At 48.8% G+C, this 20,071-nt stretch overlaps 1 protein-coding gene and 1 non-coding gene across 2 annotated transcripts; one reads left to right on the top strand and one right to left on the bottom strand.

Moving 5' to 3' along the window:
* Positions 1-1,233: 1,233 nt before the first annotated feature.
* Positions 1,234-14,596, top strand: LOC121155667 (natural cytotoxicity triggering receptor 3 ligand 1-like; the record flags this gene model as incomplete). Its single annotated transcript, XM_040979102.1, has 3 exons — positions 1,234-1,315; positions 10,882-11,226; positions 14,270-14,596. Coding segments are annotated over exons 1-3 (754 nt in total), but the record flags the coding sequence as incomplete, so codon positions are not given.
* Positions 4,184-4,305, bottom strand: LOC121155669. The gene has a single exon (XR_005883703.1). It is a non-coding gene; the product is annotated as a small nucleolar RNA ACA64 (small nucleolar RNA).
* Positions 14,597-20,071: the final 5,475 nt, after the last annotated feature.

The raw sequence follows: 20,071 nt of genomic DNA, 5'->3' as shown, positions 1-20,071 counted from the left end.
TTTTCTCCTGTATTGAGTGCAGACAGGAAGGCAGGAGTGATCCTCTCTCAACTGCCAAACCACAGCAGTGCCCAGGGATGGGGGGAGTGTCCACTGAATGTCGTCCTAGACACTGCGCTGTAGAGAAGAACGATCCTAGGGTATTGCCTGAGTAGTTTGGATAGTTTCAAGACACTATTGGTTTCATTGTTCCTGAGCTGGGGAGTATTGCAAGGTGAACTGGCTGATCTACCTCAGTGCATCCACTCACACAGACACTGGCTGCCAAAGCTCAGCCTGAAGTGTTGCCCAACACATCCTGTGCTCCATCTTCTTGCAAGGCATTTGCTGTCTTCTCAGGTTCAAAAATGAGGTAGCCATCTTGTTGCCCACATGCACCTGGGCATGCTGTCCACTGCACAGGCATGAGCCATCCTGGAGGCCCAGTCCCAGCAGCACACGCACACCAAGGTGGGACCACAAATGCTATGATCCTCCCTGTGGTGGGAATTTTGAATGCAATGGTCTAGTTAAATAGGGAATCCCCCCAAAAACCTCACGTGGGATGTCCCCAGACCTGATTCTTACATGTGCCAGCCATCCAGGGTGTGGTTCAGTCATCAGCTTCATCAGCTCATGCTCACACTGGTGATTGTAGCTGCCTGCTCTGTTCCACCCCAAGCTGCATGTCCAATGCAAACCTCCTGGTGTTGTGGTCTTGCCCAGCCCAATCTGCACAGACCTGGCCCTAATACTGCACCGCACCGGGATTGCCATGCATTCTAGTTGGGACGACCCACCTGTGTCCACTCTCTTTGAATTCTGGGTGAACCTTAAGGGCCTTAAAACTACCCTGGAAAGGCTGGTTTTCTCCTCCAACTGCTCTCACACACAGAGGTTGAGTCCTGCCCCAGATCTGCCCTTTTGTCGGACTCAACCCTTGCACTGAGGGTTCTCAATGATTTGGTGACTCCTGCAGCGGCAAAACCACCAGGGACAGTAATTTGCTTTCAGATATGTGGTTTCAGAGAGTGTGAGGGAAGTCCCTAATTTATAGCTGCGAGCCTAAAACCATCTCATGGCCCGCCTACTCTTCAGCCCCGCCCTTATATGTTTTCTATAAAAGCCCGGAGAACAAGGCATGTATCACATCTTTGAAGATTTGTTCCTTCGTTTCCGCGGCCACAAGAGTCCCTCATCGCCAGCTCCAAGCCTCGGAAGCACAACTGGGAAATGAACTTGAAGAAAACCGAAATGGCCAGGAGGAGTGAGGGCTTCTCGCCCTGGCGGTTCTGGTGTCTTTTCCCGGTGCTGTGGGGTGCACTGCAAGCCGCAGGTAGGGCGGTGCGCACGGAGGGAACGGTGGGAGGTCCGGGGGCGCGGTGGGGTGCGGGGCGGGGTGCGGGGTGCAGTGTGGGGCACAGGTCGCCGGCGAACGAGGGGATTAGCGTGGATCAACAGGTGGATGTCCCGAAGGCATACTGTATTCAGAGCGGCACTTCTCCACACGGGGAGTGCGGGACTGCCTGGAAGAATTTATCTGTAGGGATCATCTTCTTTAAGGCGCCCACGAGCGGTCCATGGGCTCCAGAACTTTCTGATCGTGGTCACGCATTAGGCGGACAGATGATTGCGGTATTGTGGACAAGGAGGCGAGTGGGACCCGGGGCTGGTGAATTATGGCCCCGGTGGGCACTCAGGATGAAGAGGAGGCGATGAATGACTTGTTCAGAAAGTGCCTTAAACACGGAGGAAATGCAGTAAACTTGGGCAACAGCGCCTCCGGTGGTTGGAATGAAGTGCTTGTCAGGACCAGGGCGCTTTAGTCCTGATCTGAGCAGAGAGGCCAAGCCGAGAATGGGAGACCATCTGAGCAGGGGTGTGCCAAGCCTTGGGCCCCAATGTGGGAGCAGGATAGGACAGAGGAAAGTGAAATTTGGTGCTGCTCATGGTGAGGAAGACCATAACCACGAGGAAGAGGAGGAGGGAACAAAAGCTTCAGGGAAGAATTCTGTAAGAGATAAACCTCTAAAAGAGCACAGAACTCATGCCACAATAGGAGAGACAAAACCATAAAGAATCCTTGCAAACAAGCAAACAAACAAAAACACAACAACGCCGAGGAACCCGAAGGACCCCCATCTGTAGCAGGCATTTAAGCCTACAGGCCAGAAAGTGGAGGCCAATTCCTCAGTTAAGGGGAGAATCGACCCTGGGGTGGAGGGAAGCTCTGTAAGAAAACTGTGTAGGGACAGTGTGGTGCTGTGGCAGGCTTGGGCCTGGTTCATGTCCCGCCTGGGTAAGGCCTGGGAAAGCAGCAGAGGATGGCCCAAAGCCTTGGGCCCCTGCACCCACATGGGAGACCCTGAAAGCTGCTGGCTGCTGGCTTCTTCTTCTTCTTTTTTTTTTTTTTAATATTTATTGTATTATGTGACACAGTTCTATATAGGCACTGGGATTCCTCCCAACCCTCCCCCCGTGGTGGGCTCCTCACCCCCGTTGCGCAACCACAGTTCAGGTTTAGTTGAGATTCCTTCATTGCAAGCATACACCAAGCAGAGTCCAGCATCTCATTGTCCGGTCAAGTTCAGCGGCTTCTTGGGGAGACCCTCCCCGTTCCAAAGGCAGAGCCAACAGAGTAGAATCTCGGTCAATTAAAAGCCCCAACATAACATCAGCAACAATATATAACGTTAAGGGATGAATTGACAAAGTATTGAGCAACCAATTTGTCAAAATTGGGTGCATGGTCTTAACAACTTCCTATGACTATTTCAATGACATTTCAACAATTGAGGTGCGAAACAGTGTTAGGAAGGGTGTGCAGAGAAATCTTCCATACCTTGGTGAGGAGTACTTAATCCCCGTGTCCTACCTAGTAAGGTGTGTGTGAGTCCATGCTGACCAAGACTTCCTTGTTGTTCTCTGCCTATCCATTCCAATTTGTGAGTGTGTGTGTGTGTGTGTGTGTGTGTGTGTGTGTGTGTGTTGGGGGGGTGCTCTGGAGCGTCCCTCATGACCATGAGAGGGTGGGGACCCGAAGTTGGAGCCAAGTAAGAACCAGAGATAGTTTCTCTCCCTAGTCCCAATGGGAGTCCACTGTTCTGTTTCTGAAGACCGCTCAGATTTCCTGGTTGTTGTTCCGATGGCCTTGGATCCTATGATGAAGGATTCAGCTTCTTCCATCCCGTGTGGTAGGTCCAAAGGCGGGCAGGGGAGGATATTCTCTGAGTTCTCGGCCTCCGAAGGCATTCCAATCCCCCGTGGTCTCTTTGGCAGTTGGGATGTGGTCCTTGGCACCCATAATGATAGCCCTTGGTGGGGATCCGGGAGACTCCAGGTTTGGGACACAAGCCTCCTCCTGTCCACCTGCTCTACTCTGTGGTCCCCCACTGCTCTGTGCACATGACCTCCTGCCAATAGGTTGTCAGGGTTGCTCTTGATTCCCCCTGTATGTCTTTGTAGTTTTACTGTTGTCTAATGTTGTCTTGAATCTATTGTCTACAAGTTACCTCTTATGTGCCTGAGAGGTTACACTACACGGCTTCCTCACACGTTCACAGGAGATGGAAGGTTTCTTTGCTCTCCTGCCCAATTTCTGAGTAGTAAAAGGTTTTGAAAATATATTTGGTTATACAATTTTTTAAAAAGATTTATTTTATTATTATTATTATTTTTATTGGAAAGGCGGATATACAGAGAGGAGAGACAGAGAGGAAGATCTTCCCTCCGATGATTCACTCCCCAAGTGAGCGCAACGGCCGATGCTATGCCAATCCGAAGCCAGGAGCCTCTTCCGGGTCTCTCACGCGGGTGCAGGTTCCCAAAGCCTTGGGCCATCCTCGACTGCTTTCCCGGGCCACAGGCAGGGAGCTGGAAGGGAAGCAGGGCCGCCAGGATAGAACTGGCGCCCATATGGGATCCCGGGCGTGCAAGGCGAGGACCTTAACCACTTGCGCCACCGCACCGGGCCCGGTTATACAATTTTAAAAACACATGGGTTGAGACCAAATTAGGTAGAGGTCCATCGGGGGAGATTTACATCATCAGGAGTCTTTAGGGTTGATTCATGTACCCAAGGCCTGAAGGTTCATCATGGAGCTTTCTAAGCAGTAATCATAGAAACCAAATCCCACAGCCCCCATGCGGAGGCTGGAAGACTCTTTGGTTTTCTTTTTGCTCCTGCTTGTCATTTGTGTTTTGAGCCTGTCGGGGCCTGGGGCTCACCTTTCCACACAGGCAATGGGAGATGAGTTGAGGCTCCTGTTGGCGTTCGGCGCTGAATCTCATCCATGGCTATGGCCAAAGCTGCTGGCTTCTTCTTGACTCAAGTCTGGCCCAGGGGGGCTGTGTGCACAGTGAACCAGCTGATGGAAGACCTCTCTTTGTCTCTGTCCTTCTCTGTGTGGATCTCTACTTTCTTTTTATTTTTTTTAAATATTTATTTTTATTGGAAAGGCAGATATACAGAGAGGAGGAGAGACAGAGAGGAAGATTTTCCATTTGATAGTTCACTCTCCAAGTGGCCACAACAGCTGGAGCTGAGCTAATCCAAAGCCAGGACTAGGAGCTCTTTTGGGTCTCCCACGTGGGTGCAGGGTCCCAAAGCTTTGGGCTCTCCCGACTGCTCTCCCAGGCCTCAGGAGGGAGCTGGATGGAAGCAGGCTGTCGGGGTTAGAACTGGCAGCCAAATGGGATCCCAGTGCACTCAAGATGAGGACTTTAGCCTTTACACTATCATGTTGGGGCCCAGAACTCTACTTTCAGTAAATAAATAAATAATATTAATCTTGTAAGACAAGAACATATGGAGTTTGCTTTAATTGTGCTTCTGACTTCATTTCTCTAACTGTTGATATCTGACTGTCCTCTTTGGAATGGGGAGTGAGATCATTCCCTTCCATGTTTGATAAATGTTGTCCATCCGTGACAAGGATATGTTATTCAAAATGTCTGTTTAGTTGTTAAAGATGGAATGTGATCTTTGCTTTTTGTTTCTTTTTGAGATTTCTGATTTGAAAGTAGAGTTGCTTAGAGAGGGAGAAACAGAGAGGTCTCCCATCCACTGGTTCAGTCCACAAAAGCCACAATGGCCAGAGCTAGGCCAGTGTGAAGCCAGGAGCTTGTGGTTTCATTTACGAGTTCCATGTGGGTGCCTGGTTCAAACACAGGGGTCATTTTCTGCTGCTTTCACAGGCACATCCACAGGGAGCTGAACCAGGTTTGGAGCAGCCAGGACATGAACTGGTGTCTGTTTGGGTTTATCTGTTAGGCCACAGCGCTGGTCTCTGATTGTTTTCCAAAAGTGTTTTCTGCAGCTTTGTATGCCACAGTCATGCATCTCATGTTTAGCACTGTCTCTTGAGAACATCAAGAGCCACATTGGGCGGCTGTCTTAGATCGGGTAGGTCTGTGCAAGTGTGCTCCATGTTGTTGCCCAGGTGATTAAATGTACAACAACCAGTTCTCACAATGTAGCCCCCTTTTCTTCAGAGCTGCTTGCTTGCATCCAGAAATTGGGAAGGCACTGTCAGCAGAAATTTTAGAATGTCCTAGAAAATGAAATGGAATTGCCTGCCCATCTTAGACTGATGAAGTCAGCATAAGAGATGGCACAGATTGGATGGCTTGCACAGAAATGTGCTTTTGCCTGATCTGGAAATCATAGATACCCAGAAAAAATAAAAATATTGTGAAAGATATTCTGTAGGAATTTATGTTACTGTTTTCCCTTAAATATATTATGGATATAATTATTGTATATTAAAAAACTCTATCCCGTAACAATTGATAAAGATACATTTGCAGGAGAGTTTGTTGACTTAATGTTTTAAATTTGCTTTGTAGAGAAAGGTACTCGTTGCTACTTTGCTGTTTTGAAATGTTGTACAATGTTGAATAATTGTACAAACACCTGTCCACAATGTGTACTTGATGTTGCATGATAGGTTTAGCATGATAACTCAGCATCAAAGCAGAGGGTTTCCATTCAAGATGAAGTAGCACAGGTCTGACAACTTTTCCATATTAACCCTTCATTTTCTTATGCCAGCTGAGATAGCATCCCCAGGATGGTTTGAGAGTGGGTTCACTTGGCAAGAACTGTGTACCAGTGATGCACCTTGGCTTTCATGGGGTGTTGTGGCTTTTTCAGAGCACCTGTGGTACCCTGACACTGGTTTGGCACTTGGTGCTGCTGAACACTTTTATCTATGCTCCCATGAAACTGTGTGTGCCAGCACTGGTATACTGCCATGTGGGATGTGTGGGCTGCTTATCATGTCCTTATGTTAGGATGAATCTATGTAGAGAAGTTCTGAGATCAAAAGCCAGACACTGGGTATTGAATGTGAAGGCAGAAAACAAATCAAAAGGAAAAAGTTACTATTAAAATTTGGTTTTGGTCCCAGCATGATAGCCCATTGGCTAAATCTTCACCTAGCATTTGCCTGTTTCCCACATGGTAAATGGTTCATGTCTCGACTGATTCACTTCCCATCTGGCTCCCTAGTGTGGCCTGGGAAAAACAGTAGAGGATGGCCCAAGAGCTTAGGACTGTGCACCTGCATGGGTGACCCAAAGGAGATTCTTGGTTTCTGCCTTCAGATTGGCTCAGCTGTTGTGAGCACTTACGGAATGACCTAGCACATGGAAGAGCTTTCTCAATGTTTCTCTTTTTCTCAGTGTGGATGGCTTTCCAATAAAAAATAATACAAATGACAGAAAAAAATTTGCTTTTAATTCCTTCTGTGTCTTCACCAAATGACTTTCCACACAGGCTCAACAAATCTACATGAAGGGGGTTTGTTGGGCATGTTTTAGCCTTAGTCTGTCCTGTGTTAGGGTATTGTCTGTGATGGATAAGACCACATGTGTACGGAAACTAAAGTGTACAAAAGTGTTGGAATTCATCACTTTTGCAATATGAGAAGTAATCACATATGGATATTGGCTCTGTGACATTCCGGTGCAGCCTGACCTGGCTACAATGAGTGGCACAACGTCCTAGGGCCTCAAGGTTTGTAGCAGCACAAGTATAAGTTATGTTGAATACAAATTATCATGTGTATCTCACGAGATGGGCTGCTATTCCATGACAGGGTAGTACTGCCTAGATTGTCCCAATTCCTTTTGGAGAGGGAATCAATGGGTTTTAAAAAATGCAAACTGTCTAAAACAAGATAAAATGAAAATGAGGTTGTTTGTGTTTTACATTTTCTGTAATACAAAAAGAATCTCAGCTGCCTTCTTTAGAGAAATTGCTGGGCTGATTCTAGAACCCAAGGAAATAAAAAAGCCAAGCAGACCACCTTGCAAGAGAAGGACGAAGCTGCAGAGGCTTTCTTGTGTGTTAGGGAGGGCTGAAGTTGTCAGAGCAGGAATGGCCAGAAGGCGGAGAGAACAAGTGGGCCCTCCTATGAAGCACAGCACTTGCTTAGCCCAGCTGAGAAGTTGTGCTGAGCTAGAAAGTAAGAGTGATAAGGAAAGAGACAGAGAGCATTGCATTGAGTTCTTTATTGAGAGACCTACAAGGTTGTCAGGTGTAGATAATCTTTTTATTAACCTTTGCTGGCGAGCATGCTTACTGCTCAAAAAGCAATAAAAGCCAAAATGTGTTGATTCCTCAGAGGAGAAGCAGGCTGTGTTGCAAGGCCGCAGAGAGACCAGGTGGCTGGAGTTGTCTGTACCCACTCCTGGGAGTATGTTTAAGATAGATATCATCTCTTCACCCTACACACACACACACACACACACACACACACACACACACACACACACACGTGATAGAGCTTCTCATTTTCATAATAATTGCACCCAGTGGAGCAGAGGAGGTCAAGAATACAGCATGTGTTCACCCCACAACCCCAAACACTGTTTTCTTCCCTTTTTTTTTTTTTGATTTTTATTTTGACATTTTTTACATAGTTAATTAGGGTAAGCAGGTTCAAGGGCTACAGGAAAGTGGATAAGACTAGTATGTTTTCCATATTGTTACCTTCATGTTTAAAGGGGGGTATTTAAGGGAGAAGGCCCACCCGTTTTCCCACCCTCTCCAGGTACCGGATGTAGGGCATGCTCTGAGGTTCTTGCTCAAGTGGTTTTGATATTTCAACAGTTATGAATTGCTGTCAGTGTTGCCACTGCAAGCACTATGAGGTCTTTGAAAAATCCACTGATTGACATAGTCCATCATAGCTGAGATGGTTGGTTGACCTGTTCTGTCTTCTCTCTTTTCTTGGTTAGGGTTCTGAGTCCAGCATTTAGATTAGGAAGATCTCCAAAGAAACTTCTTGTATGTGCTAGCAAGTACAGGGCCTGGCACCGTCCATCGCTCCAATCAGCTGGTGGTTGCAGTTGCTGGGTTGGTTCTGTTTTCACTCCCGACTTCCACTGGAACCAATGGGTGTTGCAGTCCAGCCTGGTTCTGCCCTGCACATACGTGGCCCTCACATAAACCAGTGGGAGCTGCAGCCTAGTTGGAGCGACCCGCAATAACCCCCACCAGGCCCACCCCCTACCCTGGTTTGCCAGTAAGTGTAGCAGTAGTCCAGTCTGTCCCACACCCCATTCCACCCCAGCCGCTATCTTAGTTTTATGTCCTCCTGTGGAAGTGGTAACCCAAGAGGGATGAGCCCACTATTTCCCTCCCAGGCCTCTCCCACTCCCAGATTCCAGTTGATGCTGCGTCTAAGGCCAAACAACCCTCGCCCACTTTAATTTTGTTTGCACCAGTAGGAATAATCTGCCCAGCCCGGCTTTTCCCTGATCTAGTCCACATGAGGCATGCAGGTGTGGTAGCTCTGCCTAGTCTGGTCTGCCCCCATCCCAGCCTATGCTCTCTTGCGGAAGTAGCTGTCCAGCAAAGGAACCCTCCCTTATTCCCCTGCCGGCTCTGCCCACTTCCTTTCTTGTTCTCAGGCTGGTTGGGCGCTGCGGTCCCTTCTGGTACAGGCAACCTCACCTTCGCATTCCATAATGTGCACTAGTCTTTGTTGTGACCGACCCTGGGTCGACCCACACTGGTGCCTGGATTTGCCAGTGGATGATGTGGACAGATTCAGCCTGGTCTTGCCCCCACGTCTGCCAATTGTATGCCAGTGGGTAGTTTTCCATGGCCTTTTCTGGGCTGTTTCCTATCATGTTTCTTGCGTTTACCTGCTGGGTCTGTGTCCTGCCAGAGGAGTTGCCCAGGCTCCTCCATCAGAACCTCTCCCAATGCCAGGTTTCACGCTTACCAGTGGGTCCATGAGCCAACCCTACTCAGTCCACCTCCTGTCATAGCAGGAACTGTGGCTTTTCCTGACTGGCCTTCCACCCAATCTGGTTCTTGCTGTTGGATGTTCCAGCCCAGCCATGGTTTGTCCATACCCACGTATGGCTCACACATGGCTCAGTAGGGGTTTGAGACCTTGCCTAGTCCATCGCACATCTGCCCTGGTCCTCCAGGACACCAGGGGGTGTTGGGGTCCGGCCCGGTTCGGTGCATCCAATCCCAGTCCACAGTTGTGCCAAGGGAGACTACAACTGTTTCCAGATCAGAACGCAGCCCCCCTTCCAGGCCACGCGCCTCTTGGTGGGAACCTCAGCCCAGCTAGGGATGTCCCCTTTGCTCCCCAACCGGGTCTGTTCCCAGCCATAGGTCACTTGCCTGCCAATGGATGCTCTGACTCAGCTTGGCACAGCCCTTCCCCTGTCCCGAACGCTGCCATAGACACTGTGGCTTAGCGTTCCTGGCTCCCGCAGACCAGTAGGTACAAGAGCCTAGCTCGGCATGACCTCTGCTCCCTCCTGGTTTCTAGTTTTACTTGTGGGCTAAGGTTTGCTCAGTCGTGCCTGATCTACTCTGTTGCATTACCAGTTGACACATTAGCCAGCTGTTGGAGCTACTTTTGCAGGACAGGCCCCAAGCCATAGCTTCTACATGGACTGGTATTTGGTGGTTGGCATTATTAGTGATTACAAGTTTTACAAAGGAAGAGTTACTGCCTGTTTCAGGTCCAAGAAGCACAACGGCTTCAACCTGGAGCTAATTAAGCAGCGACTCAAAGAACCAAATCCCCAGAGCTCCCTGGCTGGGCGGCCAGCAGGCGGAACCTGGCACCAAATGGCGCACTAGCCGCACGGGGAACGGCTCACCATGTGCACATGGTGGCTGTCTGGGACCCAGGCATGAGATGCCCCGTCCTGAGACCCACCAGCTGCCGGGAGGCTGCTGGAGGTTTAAATAACCCAGGCCCAAGGTCGCGCCCCTCCCAAATCCCATTCACCACCCCATGAAGGCGGCGGGTGGGTCCCGGACCTGCCCAGTCCCGGAGGCCTCCCCCCTCGGTCTACTCACCCTGAAGGAAACAGCCTCTGGAACCCGGCAGGCCCAGGAACAGCTCACCGTACGCACATGGCGGCTGTCTGGGATCCAGGCATGAGACGCCCCGTCCTGAGACCCACCCCCAAACACTGTTTTCAAATTCCCTTGTTAAAACTTCTCATGAGACATAGCCACCAACCACGCCCACCTCACCCTCCAGGCTCCCTGCTCTGAGGGGCTGTTCCTGCTGAAGGAGCCCTGCCTGGCTGCTGTCCTGTGAGCTTTCCCTTTGGCCCATCATCCTCTGCTCTTCCTCGTATACGTCTGTGCTAGAAACTGCCCTCTCGCTGTGTTCATCGGCCTCATGCTTCACAGCGTGCAGCTAAAGATTCTGGGAACCAATAGGTTGCATGGGCCTGGATTTGAAGTTCTCCACATTGGAGCTGTAACAGGGCCATGGACAAAGAACCTGTGTCCTGAATCATTCCCTGTCCACTTCATGAAGTTGTGCATTTGTAGTTATGTGGTTCTGCTTGGAGTTGCAGGCGTGTTTGTGTCAAGGGTCTCTGTGTAACTGAGTTCTCCTGTTTCCACAGGATTTCGGGTGGAGATGGCAGGGAGGACTCAGACCGTGTTTCTCAACGACAACATCACCATCATCTGCAAGATTCCTGGTTCTCCCGCTCTGGACATCAGCACTGTGGGTGTTGTCTGGTTTGTATGGAAGAAAGGAACAGAGGAGAAAGTTCCTGTGTTTGAGTATTATGGAGATCACGAGAAGGCATACCGAACTGGAGCCAACATCTCTCCGGAGAAGCTGATGAGGGGAGAGGCCTCACTGCACCTGCCAGCCATTCAGCTCAGTGATGCTGGAGAGTACTTCTGTAAGGTGGTGGTCACCCCTGAGATGGATGAGAAAAGTGTGCAGCTAGAAGTTGTGGGTGAGTGCCTGAGGGCAATGCCCGGGATCCCGTGGGGCTGCAGGTGCAGAGTGGGATGGATGTTAGAGGCTGGTCTGGGGACCCACCGTGGGCTAGAGAGCTGGGCTTTGGTGGGTGGTGAGATGACTCTGGGCAAGGTGTGAAGCCTCTGAATCTCGGTGCCCTTGCTAGAAACAAATGTGATGGCATCTGCCCAGGAGGAGTGGGGAGAGATGGCATGTTGGGAAGATGCAGGTGAAATGTTGGATGTGCCCCTGTCTATGACACATAGTGAGTGGAAGACAGCAATAGTGGTTATTGCATTATTCCCACTGGGTGTGGGTTGTCATTTTATCTGAGCAGGTTCCTTGGGGAGGCAGCTGGGAAAGAGAGGGTTGCTAGACTGTGGTCCCCTTCAATTTTTGTGCTTCTAAGTGAGTGAGATAAACATTTAGCATCCTTGCACCTGGATTTCCCATTTCCAAAAAGGGATTCTTAGGAAGATGTTATGCAAGATGTGCAGTGGAGTGAGGTATGATGAAGCCTGACAGGACAGACACATCCCCAAATTCCATCTTGAGCTCCAGTGTGGTGTGTTACCCAGCAGTCTGGTGAATAGATGCTGGTGAGATGGGGAGAAAAGGAAACTCTTGCAGACAGTGACATGAAAAGTGTTTGAGCCCTTGTGGGGAACAGTAGGAAACGTCTTCAGATCAACTGAAATAGGAGGTCAGGGTTGGGCCTAGCAGTTAAGATGGCTGCATGTGGGGTCCGTGTTGTGTCATGGTGTGTTGTGCCCCTGGCATCCCTTAAGGTTGCTGGTTTAGTGCAGCTGCACCTCTCCCAAAGTAGTTCCCTGCTCTTGTTCCTGGGAAAGCAGCCCAGTAGACCTGAGTGCTGGGGCTCCTGCCATCCATGAGAGACCCAGGATGGAGGAACTGGCTTGCATCTTCAGCCTGGCTTAGTCCTGGTTTGTGTGTTTATCTGGGGACTTAGCAATGTATGGGAGCATGCATTCTCTCTCTTCTGTTACTTTGCCTTTCATATGCATATATACATAAATCTTTAGACATGTAGAATGGAATGTTTCATAAGCATTAAAATGGAGAGACTCAGAAGTGATGGTAAGTAAAATGAGCCATCCACTCACTTGCTACTTGTTTCTCTCATATGTAAAGTTAAGAGCCCTGCATTTGGACAACAGAGCTGATGCTCCCTGGCTGCACTTAGTGGTAAGTGGCTGGGGCAGCGTGAGATGAATGAAGACTGGTTGGCTTGAAGAGCACAGGTGGTTTCCTCCCATTTGAAGGCTGCATCTGAGGCAAGGTGTCCGTATTGTTGGTTCTTTTGAGTCCTCTGGCCTTCTTCTCTCTGTGTCTTCCTTAGCAGACTATGGTGTGTTTCTCTTATAGAGTCTGGGTGTGTCTAATATATATATGCACGCGCGTGTGTATGTGTGTAAGCCTAAAGGCTATATGTGTGTCTATATATTTCTCTCTATATTTTTATTTGCATGTGTGTTTAAATTTTTATTCATTTATTTGTGAGGCAGAGAGAAAAAGAGAGAGAATGATACCTTACTAGTTGACTTTGAATTGTGTGATGCAGGCAGTAGGCCAGCTGGGAGCTGACTCAGTCCTCACCCCTATTGGGTTGAATGGACCCTGCCCTTGAACCATCACCACTGCCCCCTAGAGCCTGCAAAAGCAGATAACTGAAATCAGGGGTTGGTGCAGAGACTGAGCCTGAGTACCGTGGTGTGGGCACAGGCATTCTAACCTGCACCTGAACCAGGAGACCGAATGTCCCCTTTGGCCATGTGTACAGGAATGTACGTCATTATTTTAATCTCCAAGTTCCGTTGATCACTACTGTTCTGTAGACAAGTAATTGATTTTTGTACATGGGCTTCTTACCTTGAGGCTGCTGCTATCCTTACTAGTTCTCAAAGCCTTTTTTCTTGTTTTTTTGGTTGAATCTTTGTGATTGTTATCTATAAATCACATTATCTATGAACGAATATAGTTTCATCATGTTTTCAAGTCTGTGTACTTTTATGTTCCTATCCTATTTTACTGGTCTGGAGTTCATTGCAATGTACTAGGAATAGAGTGTAGAGGGAGCATCCTGCCTGCTCCTGAAATTTTTTACTTTCTTCCTCAGGATGTTGGGCATAGATTTTAGGTAAAAGTTCTTTTTCAGCTTGAGGAATTTCTCTGATGCCACACATTGTTCTTTGTTTTGTTTTGTTTTTGTCATATGGATGGATATTGCTCTTGCCTAACAGTGATTCTGCCATCTCTAAGTGGAGCTGCCATCTGATCATGGTACATGGCCTTTGTATTCCCAGCCATCACAGGGGAGTCCAGCCATTCTGCAAGGGCAGGGCACACTTGTCATCCTCAGGACACACTTTGATGGATGTGTGCTTCCAGGGAGTTGCTTTCACCACGTTTCAGTGAATCTGGAATGACCAGACCCTCAGTTCACATGGCCAGACCAACCTTCCATGAATTCAGATGATATAGGCTTCATCTGGATGTGTTGTTTCTAACTGAAACTATGTAACAGAAATTAGGAATCAATGAGCATTGTGTCCCACAACAGTGCTCTAAGACTTTCTGCAGATTCTCCCAGATGTGTAGGAAGCAAGATGTGTGAGGAGACTCAGCTGCACTCATACTGTGAGCATTGGGCTCTAGCATGGTGGCATGCTGCTGGCACTGGCCTTGACATTTAGTCAAAGCAGAGTCTGATTCAGTTCACTTGTTCTTCCTGAGGTGTTTCTCTGTGTCAGACATCAGGTGGGTAATAAGCTTGTCCTCCCTTCCCTAGAGTCTGCTGTGGCTAGTAGGTGTTTCTCAGTCAGGTAAGCTGGGCATGGCTGCAGAAGTACCTGTGCCCCAGTGTCCATCTGTACAGTGAGTGTGGCTATCAGGTACTGGGTTTTGTCTTCCTACAGAAGCAGTGAGGTGCAGATGTGTGTGTGTGGTAGGAGTCAGTGAGTGAGGGCAGGAAGAGTTGAAGTCTCATTCCAACTCAGTGTGTATCTTCTCTCTGGCAGCTACTCCAACCAACAAAATATTTCAGGACCAGGTCCTGGAGAACTCAAAGCAATACACACGCATTGTGTGCAAGTGCAGTGGTTTCTACCCAGACTCTGTGAACATAACATGGAAGAACTGGTCCCCGAAAGCGGCTCAGCCTCTGCCGATATCTGAAGGCATCTTCACTGGTCATCATGTCCAGAATGAGGATGGGACCTTTAATGTCACTAGCTATGTGACACTGAAGTCTCCTCTGGAAGATGCTGGGGCCGTGTACCAGTGTGTGGTGAGCCACATTTCCCTACACAGCACCCAGAGACTCAACCTCACACTGAGTGTGACAGGTAAGCCTCTTTCTGGACATGTTCCCTACTCCACGATTTGAGGCAGTGCAACTTACAGCTTAGGTTCACAGGCATGCCAGGTGCTGCACTGGGAATTGAAGGGGAAGGAGGTAAAGCATGGGTGGAGGGAGCAAGCTGGGACAAGACCCAGCTAAACCAGAGTCAGCAGCCGAGACTAAGTCCCTCTCCTCAAAGGCAGAAGGTATGGTCAGCTCGAGTAGAGAGAATGGTCCAGTGGAAATGGGCTACTCATCAGCTTGTGTCTCCTGGAAATTGGTTCTCAATGGTCTTTGTGGCATGGGGTGGTAAGCTTGCATGCCTCTATGGGGATAGGGACAGGATTGTATCCAAATGCCCTGAAGAGAAGGGGTGGGCCCGGGTCAAGAAGCAGCCTTGCCACATCCCTCCCAGCAGGACTAGGTCTATTGTAAGTGGTTTACTGGTAGAAGGCAAAATAGTAGTCCTATGTTTGTCCTGAGCCTGTGCCTGGGCAGAACATAGGTCAGATCTTTAGTGCAACACAGCTCAGCTTCTGCAAAATCCCTCCAGCTGTTGTTGGTAGTGGGAGGGTAGTCATTGAACTCATCATGATTGCCCTGGTCATGACTGTGGTGTTGTTGGGAATGACTCTGCCAGTGAAATTCATCTTCTTGGTTCCAGGGGAGTAAGGAAGGCAGAGTTCCAGGGGTAGGCGGTCTGGGTGTGCCAGATGAGACCTTGGATGTTCACAGAGGGAAGAAGGAATTGTTCTTGGGCATACGGGTATTTGTGGTGGCTTGTTGCAAGGAAGTGCATGCAGTGTGTGGGGGAGGCACATGGAGTGGGAATGTCCTGTGTGTGCATGTCTGCATGACTAAGCATGTGTGCTGACACTGGCTGTAGAAGCTTTTTTTTTTTTAATTTTGCCTGCAAACATCTTTATTTTACTTTTTGTTTTGTTTTAATTGATTACATTGCATCATGCGACACAGTTTTACAGGCACTGGGATTCCCCCCTCCCTTCCCCAAAATGCGCCCTCCCCGGCCTTCTCCCCCCGCAACCCCCCCCCCCCCCGCAGTTGAGCTTTTTTCCCTTGCAAGCATACTGTAGAAGCTTTGAAGCTCTGTGTGGCCTGTGTATGTGGTGTTGCATCTTGCTGTGCATTTCTGACAAGGGTTGAACACACTGACATGTCACGTTGCATGTGATAGGAATGGAATAGCTGTTCACCTGGTAGGGGAAAAGGAACAGAAACCACGTGGGACCTGGCAGTGGTTGTGTCATGTTTTGGGCTTTGCAAGTAGCTTCTTCTTAACATTATTCTCTTTCTTTTACAGACCCTGTGAAGAACAATAGCTACGTGATTGTTTTACCTATCGTTTTACCTGTTGCAGTGCTGATTTTAGATATAATTATTGTGGTTTACTGCAATCCAAAATGGTAAGGGACTGCTGAGCAGAGTTTAGCCCAGTCTTGAATTTGCACCAGGAGATCAGGGTCCCAGTCTAGAGTGCTGTTGACGAGTCCTCAGAATTGATGCGAGGCTGTTATACATGTGGGTGGTTTTCCTTGTGCTGGGGAAGAAGTGTTCCATGTGATTTCCATGTGGTGTTGGGGCTCTGGGAGGATGCAGTGGCAGCTGCCCTCTGTCTGTGTGCTGCACAGGCTCCCTGTGAACTGAATCTGAGCATGCCTTTTCTGGCCAGAACTTGTACCTGTATGTGTAGACCAATATGTGTAGACCTGTGTCTGCTGTTGTCACTCATTGTGGGCCTTATCAGAGAGAGGTTTTCCTTCCTAAAATTGCTTGTATTATGTTAATGTGTCAGTTGGCCTACTTACTACAGTCTTTCACTGACCTGCAGTCATTCATTTTTGTTTGACTGATGCTACATGTTTCCAAGTGTTGATGAGATGATTCAGGATAGTGAAATTGCTCCCAACAAGGCATGGTTCTGTCATGCTGAAATGGTGAACAGGAGCTGACCAGCTCATTGGAAATGCTTCAGGGAAAGGGGAATGATGTGTTCTTACAGGTATAAGGCTGCTTATCTAAAGTCAGCGGACTGATTCCTGGGACCAGTTCTGGTTGGAGCAAAGACAATAAGAGAGCAGGATGTAAAGCTGTTTTCAATTATATGCAATTGATGCATATTTCTGTCTTTCCCTGGTCCTGATATCCAGGTACAAACAGAAAAAGCAGACATCCACTAGCATGAAAAAGATTTATGAAGCCGTGGACCAGATCTGAGGCACGGGGGTTTGTTGCTTGGAAAGCGAGCCATCCATATCTGTGTGCTCCTTCAAGTTCTGTTTGCTCTGCTCTCCATCCAGCTTCCTACTCATGCCCCAGAGAAAGCAGTGAATGATGACTAATGCCTGGGTCCCTATCACCTATCCAAACAATCTGGATGGAGTTCCTACCTCGGGGCTTTGACTCAGCACAGACCTCTGAATGTAGCCGTGTTACCTCGTAGTGCCTTCCATCATGGACTACAGCCTTGACTGTATGCTCAATCCCATGACCTGCTTCATCCTATGCAATGAAACAGTAGTGGATGTGTGTCAGTCCCAGCCTAGACCTCAGGAGGCCATGTGCATTCATCCTTGGACTTCTGTGATGCTTCTGACCTTGAGCAAGTGCCTAGTCCAAGCCTGACTGCTGGTGGAAAAGGGAGAGACCAGAAGCAGAGCCACATCATCCTGCTTGCTCTCAGGACACCAGCCTGGATCACTGGAAGCTCTGTAACAGCACTTGAACACCCTAGCTGTGGTCGGAGGAGCCTCAGAGTCACCTCTCTCCATTGCAGCAGGAATATTTATGTCAAAAAGCCAATGTTTATGGTTTGTTTGTTAGGCAGCATAACTCACTGATAGAGCTCCTTACTGATCCTTCTCTTAGGCAGTTGCCTCATAAATGTTTGAGGAAGTAGCAGATGGTGGCCCAATGCTTGGGCTGCTGTACCCCTAGGGGAACTATGGAAGAAATTCCTGGTTGCTGGTTTCAGCTCAGATCATCTCTGGCCTTAGTTGCTATTTGGGCATTGAACCAACAGATGGTAGAGTTGTCTCTTTCTGCCATTCTTCATCTGTTAATCTGCCTTTTAAGTCACTTCAATAACTGTTGAAGAACAATTGGAATTGATGAAATGAAGTAAAGTATCAAGAAAGGTGCACCTAATCTGCACACCTAGCTTGCCAGATTGAGAGAATGACATAGTACTGTAGTTTTAATGACACTGTGACTATTTAAACTGTCAGTAATTTTAGTTGAACCAGGTCAATTATTATTTATTCCATTGACTCTTTTTCTTGCTGGACTAACTTATTTAATTTATTGAACTCTGTCATGTGCCAGCAAAATAAAGCTTAGAGTATAAGGTGAAATGTTTTTTTAGAGCAGCAATAAAGAATATACTAATTTTGAATAAAGTCTGGTGTCCTTGGTGGGGGAGCCGGTGGTGTGGGGGGAGGAACCTGAGGCCACTTTGTGTGGCAGAGAACCACATTTCCTGGTTAGGAGGCAGGTGACTGCTGGATACAGGCTCATCAGGGCCTGTGGCTGATGGAAGCTGATGGCTGCACTGATGTGTGTGGTGCCTCAAACAATGGTGGGACAGACCGGAGCACTGCAGGTGCTCTCTCCTTGTCCTGTTGGCATCATTGCCCACAAGGGAGAGATTTGCGGCAAAGGGAAATACAGCAGTTCACAGCCCTACACTCAAGTGGTCACTGGGCATGGCTGGAGTGGCACTGGGGGGTGTGTAGGGAGCACCTGCTTCCCTCTCTGTGAAGATAGTGTCCCAGGTGGTGTTCATGGGGGAGAACTTGGGAATCTCCTGAAATATGCATGGCCAAGCTGTCTGTTGATCCAACCACTCCAGGTGGACATAGATGATTGGCATCTGTAGGCCAGTTTGGATGCCTGAGCTGGCAGAATGGCAATGTAGAGAGAGAGTGGGCCTAGGAAAAGTTGGGTGAGTCATGCCCAGACAAGTAAGGGGTGCATGTGGTGGACTCCATGTGGGCCTCAAGGTGAAATCGAAGGCAGATCCGAATCCTCAGGCATTGGTTCTTGGCAGTTTTGTAGTGAGCCCGCTGGTCGTTTTTGCAGACTGGCAGTTCCATTGCTGGAGGAGAATGACCTGGCTTCCCTCCCTTGCAGAGCTCCAGACTGAAGCCCAGAACCTGCATCCCAGCATTCAGGGAGCTGTGACCGGATATAGCAGGTGTCCTCTCAGGCTGCCCTGCCCCTGGGACTGGCTGGGGAAGAGCACCCTAGTAGGCGGGGACAGTCCTCCTGTAAGACTTCCCCAGGCCCTGGACCAGAGCCAGAGTTCCAGAGGTGCTAGACCTGACATTGGGACTGTCACAATATGCTGAACCAAAGTTCTGTCTCAAGGCAGGGCTCACAGGGCAACCCAGGGGATTCCTTTTTAGTTGCTGCTGTTTTTGTTTTTGTTAATTTTATTGGCAATAATGTTTGTCTAGTTGATCGGGGTAGGAAGGGTCGAGGATCTGGGGTAGTGAGACCCTTGTTTATACATTTTCTTCTTGTTCTTCGCATGTATAGTGGAGAGGGGGGTACAAGAAATTTTGGATATAAGGTAAAATGTTATTTCAGAAGAGCAATACATAATTTACTAATTTTGAATAAAGTCCGTCAAGCTTCCCAGCGGCTTCATCATCCAGAGGATTGAGGAACTGCCACCTGACGTCAACCCAAGTTTCCTTTCGTGGAGTGTTTTCTGGAGGTTTGTTCATGTATTCTTGATAGTTCTGAGATGCAGCTGATATCACTGCTCCATGGATGAAGGAATCTTTCTGAGGTCAATTGGCTGTCATAGTCTGCGTCTGAGTCTCCATTGGCCCAGAAATTTGCTGTCAAACTTCACTGGGGTAGTTGATCCATCCTCAGCATACCAATGAGTTCTATGGTCCAGCCCAGCCCAGGCCAACACATGCTTGATCCTCACGTACTGCAGGGGGAGCTGCACCCCAATAACCTCCACTGGACCGAATCCCTCAGCTCTGGTTCCTGTGCCTTCCATCATATGCAGTGGACCGGTCCGGTCTGCCTCACATCCCACTGGGGTCTTGTATACATCATTGGACATAAAAGCCTAACTCAATCCAAGCAACTTCACCCTCCAGCACACGCTCATGCCAGCGGGTGCCAACGCCTGTCCAGCCAGGCCAGCCCCAGTGCTGGTTCTCATGTTCACCAGTGGGAATTGCAGCCCATCAGAGAGGAGGCCACAACCCCTCCACTGGACCCACTCTTTGCCCCTGATCTTGCACTCTCTAGGTGGTTCTGTGGTCTAGCTAGATAGGGTCTGCCCTCTGTCCTAGTACTTGCCAGCTGATGCTGTGTCAAAGCCTAACCTGCTTGCCCTTATTCTGGCTCATGCCTGTACCAATGGATACAATTGGCTTCCCTAGCCTGGCTCTCCCCATAACCAGGTTCACATGTAGGTCAGCAGGTGTTGTAGCCC

Source organism: Ochotona curzoniae, unplaced genomic scaffold, assembly GCF_017591425.1.
Source record: "Ochotona curzoniae isolate NIBS_2020 unplaced genomic scaffold, NIBS_Ocur_1.0 contig_3025, whole genome shotgun sequence".
NCBI lineage: Eukaryota > Metazoa > Chordata > Mammalia > Lagomorpha > Ochotonidae > Ochotona > Ochotona curzoniae.
The sequence above is the reverse complement of the archived record's forward strand: the minus strand, read 5'-3'. Positions and strand labels throughout refer to the sequence as shown.